Source organism: Nelusetta ayraudi, unplaced genomic scaffold, assembly GCF_046127955.1.
Source record: "Nelusetta ayraudi isolate G7.1 ecotype Tasmania unplaced genomic scaffold, CSIRO-AGI_Nayr_v1 ptg000013l, whole genome shotgun sequence".
Classification (NCBI taxonomy): domain Eukaryota; kingdom Metazoa; phylum Chordata; class Actinopteri; order Tetraodontiformes; family Monacanthidae; genus Nelusetta; species Nelusetta ayraudi.
The window spans coordinates 2,599,243-2,619,630 of NW_027466063.1; the positions used below are offsets into that span (position 1 = coordinate 2,599,243).

Genomic DNA, 20,388 nt, shown 5'->3' on the forward strand with positions numbered 1-20,388 from the left:
TTCTATCAGTTGTGCATTAAACTTGCCTGGAATGGCACAGGAGGCTTCTTCAGAATCTGAAATCTTGAAGCATTCGGGAGAGAGCATTTCAGGTGCTCTGTAACTCGTCAGCTCCCTTTTAGTTGTAAAAAAAACTCAGAGAAACCCTGACATACAACCTGGCACGAAGAGGAGAATAGAGAAGAAATACAGATGGCTTTAAGTCATTTTCTTTATCGTTCTTTATCAGAACTGGATGTTTTATTAGAATGATAATACTTTGCCCGTCCTGGGGAAATGACCCTGTTTTTAAAATCCTTGCAAATATTAAAAATTTTCCCAGTCATATTTGGAAGAACTCTGCTGTGAACATACCACATCTGTGTGTGTGTGTTAAAAATCAAAGTTTCCTGGCCAGTCGAGCATGTTCATCTTTTGAACTTTGAAGTTGTTCTCAAGGGACATCCGAGACCCGAGTGCCTGCTATGAGAAACTTTTCAGAGATGGGGGCGATAAGTGTTTTCCCTCCCACGGTGTTATCCTCCGATAGCGGCTGCATATTTTGGTGACTCCGTCTGCCGGCCCCCCACCAGATAAGGGTTGATGAACACACTCACGCCGACTCTGCGCTACACGAGGACGCTGGTCTCGGTGTGTGGCCTTTCCTCCAACAGGATATACAAACGTCATCAATACACAAGAAAATAGTGGATTGTAAACACGGTACCAACATCTGGACCGACTCGCTCGTCTGTCACTCTCTGTGTAGGATTCCGGCACAGATCGAATGACTGCGGTTTTTGACAATTCTTTTTTTTCCCCACAAAAAAAATGAAGCAATCATAAAGACAAAGACTTCTTGTCTGGTTTTAATTTGCCACAGAGTAAACACCAAATGCAGGACTTGGACTGCTAGGGTAAATTGGTTTCAATTATCTTGCGCCCACACTGTGAGTGGTCCCAGCTCCTACAGATGCAGGCACGCAGGCAGGTCGGGGTTGCCCTCCCGTCCCACATAACAAAGAACAATGGAGGGCAGGAGGGACAAAATATATATTTTAAGGCTGTGAGGAGGAAAAAGCACAGAGATCTTCAACCCATCTTTCACAGAACAACATTGGACACCTGCTGAGTTTCCAGCTTTTTTATATATTTTGGAATATACGTGGGAAAATTGTGATGGAAATCTTTTTTTTTAATGAAAAGAAAATCTAATTTTCAGAAGAGTTGGAACTCAAGCTGGAAAATAAGAGCAGGCTTGCCAAATATCTATATATTTACGTAGGAAACCCTGAACGTTCATAACTGAGGATGTTTTCAGCTTGCCAACATTATTCAGCAACAAGGCCGAACATAAAAAGCAAAATCGTGTATTATATGAAACAACGGGGAGGCCTATATCTCTTCCATTTATTAAGGGAAATGACTGTTGATATAGGCTTTTAATTTAGTGAAATGTTTCTGTAATACATGCACTTTATCGCAGCAGTTTTATTTTACGTTGCTTTTTTCTGCCATCTTCCAACAAACGTCATTCACTCCTTTGTTGTTTCTTCTTTTTATTTTTATTTTAAAAGGTCAGCCTGGCAGGGTGAAGGTCAGCTGTTAGTGCTGGACCACAGTAATAGCCACCTTTTACCATCACTTTGGCCTTCACGTGGCTGTAGATAACACCCATCCCCATCAGCCTTCCCAGACATGGATGCAAACAACCAAGTGTTTAAAGAATAAGTGATAAATAGCTTGAGTTGCATTTTTTCTTTCTTTAGCTGAACTCCAAACTGCATGTAGCAACATTATTATTCTCAGTTAGAATCACATCAGCGATGCTCTTTTGTTTTTGACACTGCATGATTTTCTAGGAAACTGAGATGTTGGATTTTCTTGTCTTCGCTGCAGTTTGGAGCTTTTGTTTTTTTCCTTTGGTCCTCCAAAGGTGTCCTGTGGTTGCCTCGAGCATTGTGTCCAGCAGGAGAACCACGGCCCCTTCGTCACTGCTGGGGAATGTGAGGCATGCTGGCTCCTGGGAAGTCATCAACCTGGCAACGCAGTCCCTGACCTCGGCCCCGTCCAGCCGCTGAACCCCGCAGCCACATGAAAGGAATGGCCGAAGGGGGGTGTCTGCCACCGCAGAGGTTGGGGGCCTTCACAGAAATAGGTGGACCAGTGCTGACTCGCTTCCTCACGCGCTTATTTTACATCATACTCATTTGTTTCAGAGTCTGGCAACGCAGACGTCTCAAAACATCTCCCGTGAAAGCAGCACAAGCTGATTATTTCTATTTTACTGTGGTGGAAAACATCTGCTCAATTATAGGGGCTCGCCGAAACGCACACTTGACCTAAATCCCGCAGGACCGTATTGGATCTGAGAGTGCGGGGAGGAGGGGAGGGAAGGAGGGGAAAAAAAGTCTGGTGATCAATATCATGTGGTCGGGAGCGTGTGGGAGATTATTCGGCGTGGATGCCAGTTAGCATGCTGTGTGTCAGGAATGTTAGCTTCGTGCAATGTGACAGCATCAACAGGAACATGTCATGTTTCTGAAAGGAGCACAAATCACTTTGAGAGGCCGCTGGAAAAATGTGCCTCCGTCACCCCGTAGGTGGTTCTTAATCACGTCCACCCGTGTGGCTGAGGGGAAGCCGCGGCGTTGAGGGTTTGAAGGGTGTGTTAATAATGGAGATAAAGGACTTTCTCTGCGGTTTTAGCACCGCGGCCGCCGGGTGTCTGCGCAAATGTGTCGCAAACGCCGGCCAGCTCTTGCTCCTGCCGTTGGATGAAAGCTTTCACCTTGTTTACTCTTTTCATCCACCGCTGCTGTGGGAGATTTAGGATTTCATCAAGCCAGGCAGTAGGTGGCGCCGTGTTTTTCACACAATGCTGCTGATTGTGTAATTACAACAGCGCCAGCGTTTGGTTTCTTACCGCATATGACGCTCATGTTTGTTATGTGGACTGTTCTTTTGTTTGTTTGGGTTTTTGTCTTTTAATTGAACTATGATGTTTGTTTTACCAAAGTTGTTGGAGGCAGATCAAATTGAAAAGAAAAATATCTGATCAGATATTTATCAACACAGCCCCTCTCTCCTTGTATTTCATCCACTTCTGACTTTATGATTTATGTATATTTTCCCTGTTGGATAAGGCTTATGCTTGCGACATAATAACAAAATTCAGTCATAATGTGATTTAAATGTAGTTCTTTACAATAAATCCAGTTTTTCCAGTTTACATTTTTATCAGATAACAAATACAAGAAAGTTCTGCCATCTTTAAATCTGCTTTCAAACCTTTCCTTTCTGCACTCCTTCCCACCCTCCATAAAGTCGCTGCCCAGTAGACTTTTTATGGTCACTCAATGTCGGACCAGCCTGCCGACACTCACAGACATATTCCCAAGTTAATCGTCTTCATACTCCAGCCTCCAGCCCGGCTGTGTAAAAACCAAGTGTGTCAGGGTGTCGACCTGCTGGCGCAGCGGCATGGTTGGCTGTTTGAAACGGTCCCCCAGAGAGAGAGAAGTGGTGACGGCCTGATTGAGTAACACCCCGACCCCTTCCAGTCCCGCATCACCTTGTTTAGTGAGGTTGGGCCTGGAGAAACTATTTGAGTGAATTTGACTTGTTGTTGCTGTCAACTTCAGCCTGCCCACATCCCCCAGTGTGTGTGCGAGTGCACTGACCTTAAATCCCTTCCCACTTGTCTGTATAGATTCCAACTATTTAAACCATTTCTTCTTTCCACTGAACTATTCAAGCCTTTCAACGCAGTTAACATTCAACACTTTTTTTAGAAACTTGGAGCCAGTTTTTTCGAAACCCTGGAGCCGTGATAAGAAAGAAGGAAGAATGTTGTAGCGTCGATTTGTGTTTTTCTCTTTGTTTCTTTAAACAAAGTTTTGTTTCGTCTGCATTGTGCAGCTCGCTCTGCAATTAAAAGCGACCTTACAACGGACCTGGAGGTCCAGTTTACTTGGAACAGTGGCATATCATTTCAATGTTATCCAATGAGTTTGCGTACTATGAACGTGGCTGCTGTCTTGGAGGCTACAGCGGATATTTTGGCTGAAAAACATGCTGTTCGTGTTGACCTGCGGAAACTTGGGGACACTTCAACTCGGTTAGATTGCTACCACAGGCTTCTGTTGTCTTCTGTTTGCTTCCATTTTCTGAGGAATTATTTCCCCCCTGTGGGACACAAGAACCACTGAGTGGGTTAGAAAACATCTCCAGGACTGACAACAAGAACACAGTGACTTTGGAAAAATGGGGGTGATAAAAAAGAAATCGGTTTTCCGAGCTCTCCCTCCAAGGTGGGGGGTGGGCGCCTCTCTTGCCTGCAGAACAATGACCAGCGGTCCGAACTTGGACAGAAGCCTGATCTTAATCAAAAAGGAATGAAGAGAGAGTGGAGGAGTGGATTCTGCTCTGAGATGAATAATCTCCTCGGAGGATCCCTGAGGTCCGCCTGTCACCAGCGCAGCCTCACGTCTCACTGCACAGCAGAATCTCCTGTTTACACGGCCGCCCTTTGCCTCACTTTCTCGCCTTTATTTTCACTCCAATCTTTTAATCTCCTCTAGCCGGGAGTCAGACAGCTCCAACCCCCGCAGAGAGCGGACCCTTATCCGGTTGCACGTCGTGGTGATCTCCGCAGGGGGCGGGGAGACTGGCCTCTGGAGCACAATGGGAAAGAGGTAGAATGGCCACTTTGTGTAAACTTTGTGTCTCGTAGAAGATCTTATCCCACAGATGGCTGACAAGTCGCAGAGCATTTCTTTTAAAGAGCGATGAGCAACGAATTAGCGGCACCTCCGGCTGTTTTCAGTCGGCTGCCGCGGTGCTGTTTAGCTTCATATCGACACACCACCAGCGGCTTCTGCAGGGAACTCCAGGGAGCGCATTCTTCTGCGCTTTAGGTAATCCTTAAGTAATGCAGGCTCTCCCTCGCCTTCCCTGGCCAAATCTTGACCCGCTCCATTCAATCATCCAAATGTGCACGAGGAGGTTTCCTGCGGTGGGGGCTTGATCGATGGGCGGATTGTGGTGATGAAACCGTTCAATCAGGACTCCTCAGTCACTGATTCGATTCAGAAGAAGGAATGCTGCGACCGTCACGTCACCGCTGAGTGAGGCTGATCTTACGTTTGAAGTTCAAACCTGGAGATCCTCCTACAGGGTCCTTTTCTCACTACTCTTGCAACATCAGAAGAACAATCACACAGTCCTTCACACCTTCATCAAGGCCAGTTTAACATTCTTCACTGGCGTGCAGAGTGGAGCCTCATGGGGGTTTGCACCGAGTGAAAATGACACTTGATGAGTAGGTTTCCACTTTCCCCTCCTATGTAAGGCGCCGGTAATTGGTCTTTGTGTCCATCACGGCTTTTCGGATGCTCAACAGCCGCCCAATCAGATCGTCTGCCCCTAGCCGTCGTTGAATGTTGACATAAAAAAAGCAACGCCACCTCTACGCTGCCAGGCTGATTTCAACATGAACAAATGTATTTCACATTTTTCTTGGGTGTGTGGGGGCCCAGCAGGACGAGAGCCGAGGAGTTGGATGAATGCTGGCATTGTGTGCTGAGACACACATCCCCATGTATCTCACACACACACACACACATGCAGGCATGCACACACAGACACACACTACCCGAGCCAGTCTTCCTTTGTGGTAACCCGAAGAAGTCTTTTGTGCAGAAATGAAGTATTTTTCTTTATTTTGTCTTTACTTTTTACACTTAAACGTCCAAGTAACATCTCAGTCCGGCTTTGCTTTCTTCTTTTTTTGAGCCTGTCGTTACAAGACGAGTGGAAAAGTTGACTGCGCTTGCACGGTCATGTGAGACGATGACATTTGACCCCGGTACATGAGTGGTCTGCCCGTAAATGCTTCCCGTAAAGTTCCTCTCCAACAGGAAATCCCCTCATCTCTGGAGCTTAATAGGGGAAACAAAACGAAAGGTCTACAGAATTTTCAAAGCGGTGCAGACTCATGTTATCTCCGGTGAGATATGTACCCCTGACTTGAAAGACAAATATTTTTAAAACAATAACTGAGTGTTTTTTCTTCTTCTCAGCAACGGGATCGGGTCGGGTTTGTGAGCGGTTCAAAGCTTTTTATTCAGAAGTTTACGGTTTATGGAAGTTTATGGCGTTTCCCTTGAACCAGCTCTGAATTTCCCTAAGGTGTGGCATGACCTGCTCAACACTGTCCCCATGGATGACTGTGGTACTGCGAGGTTTGGCTTTGTATCCATAAGCCGCAATCGTAAATGAAGACAAAAAAAAAAGTGCAAACGCCACAAAATCCACAGACTAAACATTGAATTAAATCATGCAATTAAACTGTAAATAGATGAACAAGATTTAAGATTTCTGTATGATAGCTCACATTGTGTGGTACATTCTTTAATAGCCAAAAAAAAATACACAATTGCCTTTTGAGTTTATTACAAACATTTTTTTTATTACTGCGAAAGCAAGCAAGTGTTCTTTCCTAAATAATCAACCTTTTCTCAAAGCAACAGTGGAGGAGCAGGAGAGGATGTGCCTCCCTGCTTGTATCTGTTCCATCCCATGTGTGGGATCCAGTTCCAGTCTGTATACACCTTTCGTACACACACAACTTCCCAGGCCAAAGCCAGAGGCACAAAACGCAACTGTTACCCACATTTCTCAGGCCCGCCACACTGTCTTCCTTCACTCTTTACAACAAGGCACCTTTATTTTTTGGTTTGGAAAGGGCTGAGGGATCAGGGGATTGTAACTTTAAAAAGACGGGGGTAAACCATAAGTGTTTTTAGTGGCTCTAAAAAGGGAGCAAGTATGTGTGTGTTGGGGTCGCTGTGACCGGTGGGTTGCTAGGAAGGCACCAAGGAAACATGGGAGGAGGAAGACATTATAGGTGATTTTCCAGCCCGTCTGCACCACTTACAACATACACACCTTGTGTTTTTTTGGACGTTCCCACACAAAGGAGGCCTTGTGTGTTCACAGAGCGTCCAGGAAGTGAGGTCAGACGTGGGAAGGAGCCTGATGGTTGGCCAAGGATACAGTAGCTGCTGTGGCATTGGGTGCAGGGTGGCCTCACGATAGCTGTGACATAGAACAGCTCTATAGAGCGTGTTCCAAACGGCAAACACTTATACTTATTTTGAGCAAGCAAGTTGACACAGAAACGTAGCGAAATTGTCTTGCACCGTTTCTGCGTTGGCTAATGTTACCAGCTAGCTAATTTGCTAAATTGTACCAATTTTTGTGTTTATTGCCTTTGTCTTCTGTTTGCAATTTACCATTAAGAAGAAGTAGTTGTTGGTTTCAAAAAAGGTTTTCATTTTAGTTAAATGTTTGGGAGATTTGCCGACAACAGCAGCTATGCTGAGATTCGTGGCTCACACAACTGAAGTTTTAGCTTCCACATGGCTTAACTGGACCCTCACTGTCCCTGTAACTCATCTGCCTTACCTGCAAAAAATAATGTCAGCCAGTACACCCAGAGTGCAGACGGACACATACTAACCGCTACGACTCAAGTTGATCCAGATTTGCTTGTAATGAATATGAGCTGCATTTTTTTATTTTTTTCTATGTAATGGAGTTTGTGTCAGCCAGTCTGGCTTACCCCCTGTGGTCAGGTCCAATTGTCTATCTTAATCAAAGCCAGCAGCCTCAGAGACTCACTGCCCGGACGCGCAACGTTAACCCAGACTAGAGGTTCTCTCCTGTGCACAGTGGCATTATTATTATGATTATGATTATTTTATCCGTGTTTATTCAAGCCTGCCTGCCAAGGATATCCAAGAAGCCGTGCAGACGGCGGCTGCTGAAGGCTTTCCCCGGCTTGTCACGTCTCCTGTGTCCTCGCGGGGGGAATGAAAGAGGCCTTATGGCAGCGGCGAGGCTCTTACGCATTCCTTTGACGTGACCTTATAGGAGGAACGCTCTCCGGCCGAGGGTGCGGTGAGGACGACGCAGAAAGAGGCCAGTGTGCGGAACTGTCAGCGCCTCGTACAGACAGGGAGGAGCCGGGAGACACCCATGACATCACCTGAGGAATCACTCCAGTCCAAAGCTGATCGCTGTCACGTGTGTTCAGGGCCAACCCCCCTACCCGCTTCCCCCGTCGGCTTGTCGCACTCCTGGTGTCGTTCCCGTCTGGAAGGCAAAGTGCTTTTTGATTAAGCGGCAGAGCAAAAACAAACCCTTGTTTGGTTCGCTTAGCTGCGTTTATGGAGCAGCTAATCCGCACCTTCTACCCGAGGTAAAGACCGTATGGGGCTCGTGTGTAGGGTCGGCGTGTACTGAAGTCAAAGAGGTTGGAGAGGCAAAGTTTTCTGGTCCAATTAGCAGCAAACATAGCATCACAAACGCCCCCTTCTTGCCCCCTTGCATGTTCCCATGTATCCACTGTGTGTTGTTTGCACACGTGTGCAATTGTGCGTCTGGGAGAAACGCTTGTTTGAACTGTTTGAACGCGTGGGTCCGATTATTACAGCGGCTTTTCCAGCATAAATACTTGGAAAACAGGCTTGAGTTGTATTCCAGACTTCCTAGAATTTCTTTGGTTCCTTGAAGCGTCCGTCAAAGTGCTCACTGTGCACCCTTGAAACAGTTCAGAGGGGAAGTCAGGTGGGGGTGCTGCAGTGGTGGTGGGGGAGACTCTTAGGGAGGTAATCAGACATTTGGAGAAACTTTCCTACTGCAGTGCCAATTCCTTACTTTAGGCATAGCTTCCACTGCTTTAACTAGATGTAAAACTCTTGTTTTATGCTTCTTTCATTGGCAAGACAAATATAATCCCGATCCCGCTTCCATTTGTCACAATATACAAGCCTTGTGAAATTGTTTGGCTCTCGGTTCAACTACTTCTTCAAAGTGGCAGCCGCTTGACGCTCATACAGTGAATATGTTACAGCAGTAAATATTATAAATACCGTGTTAAAAACATTGTTGAAAGGAATGGGAAGTTGATTTATCACAATTCTCAAACCTGTTTATCTGTAAAACATTCAACAAGTGAAAAATCACAACATCCAACCCAAACACGATAAATAGGCCCCAAGAGAGACTTCAAGCAGGAGCTGCAGCATTTCTAGAGTTCTGAATTTCCCTTTTCTTCCTGATCCATTGATAATTGCAATTTCAATTTGTGACATCTCTTTATAGTTTTGGTCTGAATTCAAGACGAGAAATAAATTGAGAACTTGAGTTTAGTAATGTTTTGTATCTCCAGGAGTAGTGGGCACCATTGGAGCAGTCAGGGCTTAGAGGCCTTGCTCAAGGGCGCTCAGTGATGGTGATAAGCAGTGACCACTTTACCCACCCAAATGTCCCGCTGGTCCTGGGATTCGAACCAACAACCTCCGATATCGAGCCCCCTTCTCCAACCTCTCTTGGCCACCACCTTTGAGTGAACTCAAAAGCAAAGATATCGAATTCTCAGGACTTCTGTGCTGCGGTCACAGTTGTCAGCAGTTGCGTGTTGAGTTTCATGTACCGGCGCCTTGGAACGAGCAGGATTGATGGAGACCCACAAAGTCTCCCGCGTCTCTTATCGGCACAGCAGCCCCTCATGTTGTGTCTGAGCTTCCCGAATGTTTCACTTGTTATGGCTTCTCCTCAAACACGTGCGCTCATAAATTGCAGGCCGGCCAGAGACTTCTCATTATGTGGTTTACCTTCTTGTTTTCAGTAATGCGTACCGAGGAGGACCGAGCCTCACACCCTCCACCCCGTGACTCAAATATTGGTTTTACTGACAGTAAACCTGTTATTGGTCTGCACACTAAAATAACTGCTGTGCTGACACGGGAGTAAATATATTTCTCCCATTAAACACGTCGTTCCCCAGATGAATGAATAGTTCAGGTCTTGCAATCGCACAAGTGTTGAAGTCGTTCTGATGGAAGTCAGTTGGTTTTGTGTTGGGTAAATACACAGGAGTTGTCAGAAGTCTTTTTTTTTTTTACATTTGTTTCCCAGGTTTTTTTTGTTTTTACAATAACCTGAAAAACCTTCATCTTAAGATTACTGAGTGTCAAGTCTTTATTATCCACTCGTTATAAAGTGTCTCCGAGCAGCATCTTTTTAGTGTCTGTTGCAGCCAAGTACAGCACGGCCTTGTGTATTGTTTGTGACTGTTACCCCACAGTGCATTCCTAAATGGCTGTATCACTGCCGCTTTCCCTAAGCAAGCACCACTTTTCTCTTTTACGGGCCTTAAAAACCATTATGGGCTTGAGGGTGCTACTATCAAGCACCCAGATGTTTCTGAGCCCAAATGCCTTCGATGCAAAGCAATGCGAGATCGCTGCTACACTTGGGGCTGCCAGCTCATGATTTAATGCGTCGTTTAAGGGAAGGTAGGCAAAAGGTGCTTGGATCAAAAAGACTTACAGCTCAGGAGCCACACTTGAAAAGTAAAACGTGCGCCATCGTAAAGACTGCAAACGCTTTGTGTCGTCCAGCTGTTTTCATGCAGGGTGTTAACTGGAACGCCACAGCCTAAACATTCTAAGCGTGGCACTCCACATGGAGGGTTTCAAAGAGGTTGGCCAGATCAGATTCATGACTGCCTGTGTAGCCAAGTCGCCACACTTTTAGGCTTCATACTGATGTGAGGACCGACATGACATGACAGTGTGTGCCAGTCAGGCCCCCGGAGTCCAAGATGGCGGCCCGCCCATTCATTTCAATGAATTTGCTCCCCCAGCACGTATGCCAAAAAACTTTGCGTTAACGTGCCCATAGAGTGTGTGCAGTAGTGTCACTTCCCCAACTCTTTTCTGGTGATTTTCTGGCCTAAAAGACCATAACTGCAAAATCTACAATAGAAAGATTTGCTATGAATCGCGTTTCAGGCCGTGTCAGCCATTTTAAAGGTGTTTATTTTTGTATTGCGGTCTTTGGGGAAAATGCTTTTTGTGCCCTTGGATTTTTTTTTGCTGCAGTACCTCGAGTGGCCACAGTCCGGTATCCAGTTTTTATCATACATTAATTCGCTCAAAGTTCGCAGTCACTGCCTCTTTTTCTTCTTTGCCAACATCTGCGACAAGGGCGGCTTTTGGCTTGTTTCCTGGTTTCATCACCGCGATAAAGATATTTTAAGGAGCGCTCAAAATGATACGCCAAAACCAACTCAAAGTGCTTTCCTTTGGAGGTTGACAAGCTGGATGAGCCAGATTGCAGGGTCAAAAACGTAGCAGATCCAGCTATTGTGCAAGCTGTTAACCAGCACTCGTCTTCTTTGATATTGTAGCTAATGCCTATAGACAGTTTGTATCTCAGGTATTCAGGGGTGCACCAACCTGCCAGGAGCGCCTCAGTTCTCCGACGTGCCAACCCCCTCGCACCTCCCCACCTCCGCCCCCACCCCGCACACCTCTGTCTCCAGGCTTGTTGGTATTACTGGGGGTACATGCTTTCTGTCACAACATCACCTCTGCCAGGTTCGCCCCAGTCTCATACCTGTGAATACAGCAGGAGCCCCCGAGCAGAAAGGCATGCAGATGTTTGGCTTGGCACCACTGGGTGCCCACATCAAGAGCGCCTCTCTCAGGTTGGCAGGGCGGCCCGGCAGCTACAACACAGGTCGCCTTTTACAGAGACAGCCGATCTGAGTGCTCAGACTGAGTGCTGTTATTCACCTCTACAGGTGAATAACAACTTTGAAATCCACGCCGAGGGAAAAACACGCTCATGGCGAACAAGGTGTACACTTCTCAATATGTTCAAAGATTTGCAACCCCCTGGAGGAAACGTTTCTAGAGCTTTTTTTTATTAGCTTTTTCTGAAGTTGTAGCTTCAGAACACTTTAGCAGTCTAAGTTTAGTCAATTGAGATGAGTAAATATTTTGCTACATAAGATAAATGATGAAGGTATGACAGGTTAACCTGTCCACCAAATTATTGTGCAGTTTTAAAAAGCAATTTTGTATTATTACAGACTATTATATTGTTTTTGGACAATGGAAGTCGTTTGGGCAATTGAGCAAAATGACAAAGCAAATAGTATCCTTTTTGGAAACACGCCGTTCCATCCAGTGAAGACCAGTCTGCCAGCGACTGCATCATGTTTCCATTCTCTGTGTCTGTCTTAAGAAAAGGAGAATAGTTTTGATTTGATTATTTGAATATTAGATTACTACTTTCTACTCGCTCCCCCCCCCCCCCCCCCCTTTCTCCGTGTGCGCGAGAATGTGTGTTCCTGATCGTATGTTTTCATTTTATAATCCTTGTTCTGTTGGAGCCTTGTTGGATTTTAGGAGACTGACCCCTTGCTAAATCACTCGTCTTCCTACGTAAGAGTTTGATTTAATTTTGAGTTCCACCTTTTTTTTATCGTCTTTGCTTCTTTTTCCTGCCAGCGTGTAAATAAATTGAAATCTGATTTTAGGATATTGCAGTATTTTTTTTTTTTTTAACAATGGGAACTTTACCCTGCTGCTAAATTCTTGCCCATTTAATAGAGAGAAAATGAGTTTTCCATGTGGACACCCACACTGGTCCAGAGGTGTCTGGTCTCAGCTTGTTGTTGAGGTTAAAGGACGCTGAGTTAAGGGGTTAAAGATGCCACATTCTTAAGCATATTGACCCCTGAGGGAGCGGCGAGCAGCAGTAGTTGCGCCGCACCCATCCAACCGGTGATGCTGATTGGCAAGCTGAGATGCAGCAGGTGATCTGGCCTGAACTGTGATCTTTCTGTTTGGTCTGCATCATCCCATCACAAAGGCACACCTAAATCATATAACACTCACCGGATACGTTTTTTCTGGTAGAATGGACAAAGCAGGAAAGAAGCAGCAAAACATTACATTCAGGCACGTGGATGCGACAAACATGACGCGTTGAAGTGCAAAGCCAGCATCAGAACGGTGAGGAAAGGGAGCTGAAGTGACTTTGACTGTGGAACACGGTAAATGGACTGCACTTATATAGCGCTTGGGAGCCATTTAGGGTTCAGTGTCTTACCCAAGGATACAACGACAGACTGGGATGGAGCCAGATTTGAACCGCCAACCTTTCGGTCATTGGACAACCCGCTCTACCTCCTGAGCCGCAGTCGCTGCTGGTCTGTTTGTCTCGTCGGTGTCAGGGGTTCGAGGTCTGCATAGGCAGACTGGCTGGAGACCATAGAACGGCAACAGCAGCTCAAATAATCACATGTGAATAGTTAACTTGTTTTTTGTTTTTTTTTCATTTTGTTGTTTTTTTAATCTCAGTTCTGTCTTTATCAGCTTATTTGTGCAATTACACTTCCTGCACGAGTCACCATGAGCAGCGGCCCTCTCTGATTGGTCCTCTGCTCCGGCTCCAGCAGGTGATCTGGGCAGGAATGCGCTCAGCACCACCTCAGCCTCTGGCCTTTCAGGAGCAGCCGAGCTTGTCCAACCAGGCTGCTTTTCCTCTTCCCTCCTCTGCTGCCACATGAAAGGAACCTGTCTGTGTCTGATAAGGGGGTCTTTTCTCCAAAGTAAGTAGGTTCTCCATGAGGAGAAAAAAAGCAACAACAACAGCAACACTGGCCTCTTTCTTTCTTTCAGCATTGTTCGCTCATTGTGATGGATGTAGGCAAACACAAAGCGCTTTGTCTGTGGGCTCATTATGCCGCGGAAAATGCAGCTTTTTTTTTTTTTTATCAAATCTAAGATAGCGTGTGAATTGTTGAACTTTGTCTTGCTCATTTTGGCAGAGATGAGCGGGTGCTGAGTGGCAAAAACAGAAGGGTGAGTGTGTGGACAAGATCCCTGGGTCAGTTTTTGCTCTTGGCAACCAGTCAAGAGTCTCCACATCTGCCAGCACTGAGGCTTAATACACTGGAATCTGCCTCACGTCTGCACCTGTAGACCTGGAACAAATGCATGTAGATGTTTATGTGGTGATGAAGGTCTATGTTCTGTGCAACTGTTGTTAATCTTTGCATATTTCCTGCTCACGTCTGACAAAAAGTCACACTCTAGAAAAGCTGTGTTTTTTCCCTATTTTAATTTTTTTTATCAACTGGACGATTGTGAAGCGAGTAAGCTCCGGTTAATCCACTACAGTACCGTTCTAAAGCACGCAATGTGATCCAGTGAGAGTGTATGTGTGATAAAAGTAGCCATTGCGCAGGCTTGAACGTGGAGAGCGTTCTGATCCTGATCTTATCCGCGGCCATCAGAAACATTTTGATGCATTAACTTCCGCAACGTTACAAATTTCGGCTATAACGAGGACCTGGCGATCAGAAAATGTCCACTCTGAATAGCGAAGTTCTCCTCGCCGTCACGCTTCTTCTCCTGCTCCGCCGATGGACAACAAGCGGCGAGGACGCTCTTGATTTTCTCCTTGTTTTATGATGAATAAAGCCTTTTTCTGCCGATGCACTGCGATGCAGCGGTCACGGTTCGAAGCAGCTGTGACACCCTGCATGCCTGCATATCACTCAGTGTTTCCTCGCCTTATCACACTGGCTTCTAGAATGTTTGCATGTTTTTGACCGTCATGCAGAAATTCTGCGGGTGATGACATGTTACTGACAAACCCGTATTTATTACTGTTCAGTTTAGCTACGCATTGTGTAAGAGAACGGGAGAGTTTAGCAAATTATAACAAAGAAACTCTATAGTCTCCTGCTTTACTGCCCTGCTTTTTTACATTCCACTTAACTAGAGTAAATCTTCAAATGTTCTCATGCTAAATGCTTTCGCTCTTTCCCTGGTTAACCAGGAAAAGTTTAACCAGCCGCCAACTCTGACACACAACAGCTGCCGCCTGTCATCCTGTGTGTCTGAGGTCATTCACTCAAGTGTCTCTGATTAACTGGCTTATCAGGCCGTCTACCGTCAAGCTGCTTCTTGTTTTTTCCCCCCTCTTGTTTATATGTTTCTCTCTGGAGGAGGATGGGAGGTCTGAGGTTGTGATGTCACCCGCATACGTCTCAATTAAAACAGTGCTTTGTAGTGCAAAGACCTCATCCCTCCAAACTAGTGAAGACAGCTCAACTCTAATGACAAGGTCGTGCAGGGGCGGTGAAACTCAGGCGACTGCTGTGTTTCCTTCCTGCTCTCGGGAACCCACGTTTGATGAACTTTAAAGAAAGATATTTGACCTCGGCCGCGTGTGAGAAAAATGAGCTGAGGCCACTTTATTAGGTACAGTGCGCCTAATCAGCTCATCACATGGCAGCAACTCAATACATTTCAAAAGATGGTGAAGGAAGGGAATTTGAGGGATGTCACAAATGTTCACAAACTGATGATCTACTGACATTTTCACAACATCACAACCATCTCTGGCCTTTACAATGGGTAAATGGATCCACAAAAAAACAAGTTTACATATCCACTCACCAATATCTTTATTGAGGTACCCAGTACTGGCAAAGTGTACCTAAGAATGTGACTGGTGAGTGGAAGAATTTTTGAATAAGACGGGAAAAAAATTATTTTGTCTGCCCTTAACAGTGCTTTCACTGGACTCTGGTTATTCCTATGTCACTAACTCCCATCACTCCCTGTGTCCTCAGCTGAAGCAGCCCGACAAGGCGGCGGCGGCAGCTCACACCTACTTCCAGGCCAACCCGGAACACGTGGAGATGGGTCAGAACCTGGAGCAGTACAAGGACCTGCAGGGTGTGAAAGAGGAGCACTTTGTGGACAGGGAGGCCCGGCCACACCAGGTAGGCCAGGACTTCTTCTGTTTGTTTGTTTTGTTTTGTTTTGTTTTTTTTGGGGGGGGGCGGGGGGGGGGAGGGGGGGGTTGGGGGAGTATTCAGAGGTTCAGCTTTTCTCATTCTCGCAGCCTTTTTTTTCTTTCTTTTCTTTTTTTTCCTGACTGAAACAGCCACTCTGGTTTTCCTTGAAGAGGGGAAAAATAAAGCTTGTGTTAATCGCCCATTAATTTTAATGACTGGAAAGTTATTCAAGCATTTTAAATGCTCGTTAAAAAAGAAAAACTTTCGGAATCATTCACAAGCTGATTTACATCTTCTCCTGTTTCACTTTGTGTCTTCACATTAACATCTTCAAAGATCTTCTTTCAAAAGAAGCAACTTTCTAGTTAAACTCCTTCATTTGCCATTAGATCCACCAATAAACATGGGCAAACATCACTTGTTCTTTTAATGGACCTATATTCCGCCCTTTTCACAATGTTATTTTCCCTTGCACACTCCAGTGGAACAGCCACAACTAAACTCTCAGAAAATTCTATGGATCCTAAAAACAAACCGTTATATTATATATTTAGCTTGCTAACGTCCTCACACTTTTACATTTAGTTTTAGCCTTCTACTAGATTGATGCTTGGGGTCTGAGAGGTTGTCGCAAGTTCTCAGTTGCCAGTGCTCTTAGTGACATCACAAAGGGTTTGATATCCAAAAGTGTACACTTGCTGAAAAGCAAAAAGAAGACAAATTAACTTTTCTTATTTCTGGGCTCTTCATTGGCAGGACAGACACATAATATTATCTGAAACGGATAAAGTGAAATTTTGCCAAACCTTTTAATTAACGTTGGAAAGAAATCTGCAACTCGAAAAAAGCTCTGTTAAACACCGACGACGGCACTCATCCTGCGTTCCTCCTCCACGGCAGCGCACCTTCACAGCCGCGGTGCGGCGGTACGAGAGAGGCGACTACCACGGGGCCGTGGCTCTGTTCGAGGAGGCGCTGGAGGAGTACTTCAAGGCGGACGTGGAGTGCAGGGCCCTCTGCCAGTCGCCGCAGAGGTTCGAGGGCTACGATTTCCTGCGCTACCGTTACAGCCTGCACGAAGTCGTGTCAGGTGAGCATCAGACTAAACACACCAACATACACCGAATGTTCAAGTCTCGCCTCACCGTTGGGAAGTTCACCCATCCACTGTATTTGTGGTGTTTTCAAAAGTTAACGCTGATGTTCAACCAACTGATTGGTATTGTCGTGCTTTACCAACACTTTTGACTCAGTCACATATAACATGGCCAGTACCTTTTTGTTGTAGAGTAATTTGTTTGTTTTTAAATTCTACTAAAATACATTTTTTCAATTGTCTTTGAATCTCGGTGTGAGAGATCACAGCAGTTCCTTTATGCTTTCTGGCGAAAAGGTGGCAAGTTTTTGGAAGGTATCAGGTTAATCGATGATGACGGCCCCACACGTGTGTGACTGTGCCACATGGCCCCGAGCCTGAGCCGGACTTTGTTATGCTGAGAGAGCTCCCAGAGGCTTATAAAAGGCCAAACAATGACCCTCGTGCTCATTAGGTGATAAAATCTGTGTGGCAGCAGCTTGGCACCTGACGGACGCTGGCGCCGGGTCAAAGGGCAGCCTGAAGTGCCTCTGCAGATTCATTCTTATTATTATTGTAAAGATAGTGCTGTCAGAGCAGTAGTTTCTCTTTTGTTGGTCGTTGTTTGCGCCACTGCAAGAATTCTCTTCGACGTCCTCATGCAATAGTTTGCTCAAGATTGACATTTCTGCTCACTCCGATGGCAGCGGAGGCTTTGGCAACATTTTCTATTTTGCATTACTTTGTTTTTGAGTTTCACAAAGAGGAAAGAATTCTGGCCAATCATGGTCTATAATGGCCAAATACTGCAATGGAGGAAAAGACAGCACCCCTGGCCAGGAGGCTACGCTGGATATTTTGGCTAAAAACACAGCATTAATGTTTCTGTTTTGAGTCAACTTGGACTGCCGCGACACTTGGATGACTCCACACAGGCATTGCAGGGACATGTTATGTTTCCACTGAATGTTTTGGTTGAGCGAATGAGATTGTGATTCTGTCTCTTAGTTTTATTCTGATTAGCTAAACACACAAACTGAAATCAGCAGCACTGCCAGAGTTCGTTGAACAACAGAGGTCACTGTTGGACAGAAAATACGAAGTTCACCAAACCAGCGGCAAGAAGAACTGTGACTCGTGACATAGTTTTTGTGAACCATTTGATTAAGATTGCTTTCGTACCTGCTGCCTTTTGTCGTAAATAAATAAATATATCAGAAAACAAGTTGAGTGTGTTACATGTCCCAGCAACCAAGTGTTGCCCCGGATCATAATTGTGCAATTGTATAGTGACTGTGCCTCAGCGTTCATTCTCATGACCCCGATCATTTTTCTCTGGAAATTGAGACACGTTTGTTTTGCGGTAGCCTCAATCCAAATTGTGCTTTGTTTAAAGTTTAGATGCATAAATACAGAGAGACGGACGGTTGCTTATTAATTTTGGCTTTGCTCTATTTCACATTCAACGTCGACAGTATGGCCACAGTGTAGCTCCTGATTTCTTATTTATTTGATTTGAGATGCATGTTATGGTTTTAACAGCAGTCGAAATCCCTCATGTGAATTTGATTTTCGCAGGAAAGAAAGGAGGTCTCGCTGAATGAGTTCCTTATGGGGCGGATTACGCTGCGGGGGGAAAATGTCTCCATACACCGCGCGCACTCACACCAGTGCATTCCCACGCACACACACATGTATGCACTCGTGCTAATCTTCTGTCAATGTTGTCGTTAACGTTGCTACTCCAGATCACTTCACCCAGATGCTGCACTGCGAACACGAGTGTGTCCGAGACCTGGCAACCCGGCCCGGCCGCCTCTCGCCCATGGAGAACTACCTCCCTCTGCACTACGACTACCTCCAGTTTGCCTACTACCAGGGTGAGTGGTCGAACAGGCACGGCTTAGGGCGAGGAGAGCAGCAAATGGCATTCAGGTCGGTATGTTTGGAGCAATTACGAACAAAAGGAGGTGGACACACCCGCCATGTGCCCGCAATCACGCACAGACATAAAGAGGTGCAGAAAGCCTCCCAGTCAGAGTATCACCGCACCCACTTTAGACCATTGTCTCTTAATTAATAATGACATCATGGTGCGGCTGTTGTGCGTCTGTCTGATTGGCTTCGGTGTGTTGTCGTAGCATGTAGCCTGTTTGTGATGGAGCTGGCGATAGAGTTTTTTTTTTTTTTCTTTCCGCCCCCAGACGAGGGTTTTGGCACAACAACAGAGCGTCGTCGGGAGCGCCTAATGGGTGATAGATCACCAGATTAGAAGCAGTAAACATGTGGCTTGAATAAATCAAAGCAGATTAATGGCACCGTGCAAACACTCTGAGGTCAGCCTGGTGTCTGCAACAGGCCGTTGGAGGGTGCGCTGGGTAGGAAGTGTCTCCGCCAGTTAGTTTCTCATGTGGAAATGACCCAGGGCCTAAATCACGGAGTTGCTCTGGCGATGAATCAAATGGTTATGCTGCGATACTTTATGGGCCTTATATGCCATTTTTCACATTTTACTGTATGGAAATGTGTAATTTATTGTTACTCGCGCTATATACGGAACACCCAAGCACAAAGAATTCATGGGGTATCATTCACGCACACAGTTGGAGTGTGAAACTGTGACGTCAGTGTATACATACAAAATGCAAACTTTGCTCTTGTTCTCCATTGTGGAGCCAAACACACACAGGACAGTGCATATTGATAAACACTGAGTACATAAGAAGTCACTGTAAATATGCTGGACTTAGCACGGCTGCTAGATTTCAGCAATACGACAATTAACATGAAAAGAACAACTGACATAAAAGATACAACAATACAATACAACAATTGATATTAAAAAATGGAAATAAAAAGTTTGTAAACATTCATGCATATGAACTATGCTTACACTATTGCACACATACCAGCCATAGACGTACCACTGCACACACAAGATTGAGCCAGACTAAACATGGTGCTCACCAGTTTGTTTGTCCAATATCCTGTCAGTAAGCTGTGCTTTAAAAGTTCTAAAAGTCAGACACTGACTATTTGAAACTTGTGACTGATGCCCCTCCTAGTTTAGACACCTGTATAAAATAAATTAAATCAAGATGTGATGGTTTAATATCACAAATAATGATAATAATAATTCATTTTATTCATATTGCACTTTAAATTAAGAGATCTCAAAGTGCTACATACAAGAAGCATAAAACCTAATATAGACAAAGAGCAAAGAGACATAAAAAACATAAAACCTGATGTAAGACATCTTAGTAAAAAAAAACACACAACCCAACAAATGATCAAAAATCAAAAGAAAATGAACCAATAAGGGACTTGAATGTAAAGCTGCTCTCCATTTCCTTCAGCGTGCTTGCGTGCTGCTCAGCTGACCTTCCCTGCCAGTTTCCACCTTCACACTGAGATTCCCCTGGTCATGTACCTCTGCTTGCACGTCAGTAACCCGAGTCCTCTGACACGCGGCCGCCGTGCGACCTGCCGTGTTTTCCACATCACGGCTCCGGGCCGTGGATGCGTGCCGTCACTCGGCAGCCTCTCTTCACTGCTGCTGAACTTTCCGAAATAAATCCACAGTGACGTCTTGCTGCGAGAATGAGCTCAGATGTGCGGCCTGGAGGAACAGCCGGCAGTCAGTTTCGGCCCC

At 45.4% G+C, this 20,388-nt stretch overlaps 2 protein-coding genes across 2 annotated transcripts in view; both read left to right on the plus strand.

The window, feature by feature from the left end:
- LOC142885954 (claudin-19-like) overlaps positions 1-6,526 on the plus strand; it is a 28,442-nt gene extending 21,916 nt beyond the window's left edge. Inside the window, exon 5 of the mRNA XM_076022781.1 lies at positions 6,512-6,526. The gene's annotated coding sequence lies outside the window, so the exon portion shown is untranslated. The remainder of the gene's footprint in view (positions 1-6,511) is intronic.
- Positions 1-20,388, plus strand: part of p3h2 (prolyl 3-hydroxylase 2) — a 45,804-nt gene that overhangs the window by 17,932 nt on the left and 7,484 nt on the right. The window contains exons 2-4 of the mRNA XM_076022763.1: positions 15,491-15,643; positions 16,559-16,748; positions 18,482-18,613. Of these exons, the coding sequence (XP_075878878.1) occupies positions 15,491-15,643; positions 16,559-16,748; positions 18,482-18,613 (475 nt within the window). The remainder of the gene's footprint in view (positions 1-15,490; positions 15,644-16,558; positions 16,749-18,481; positions 18,614-20,388) is intronic.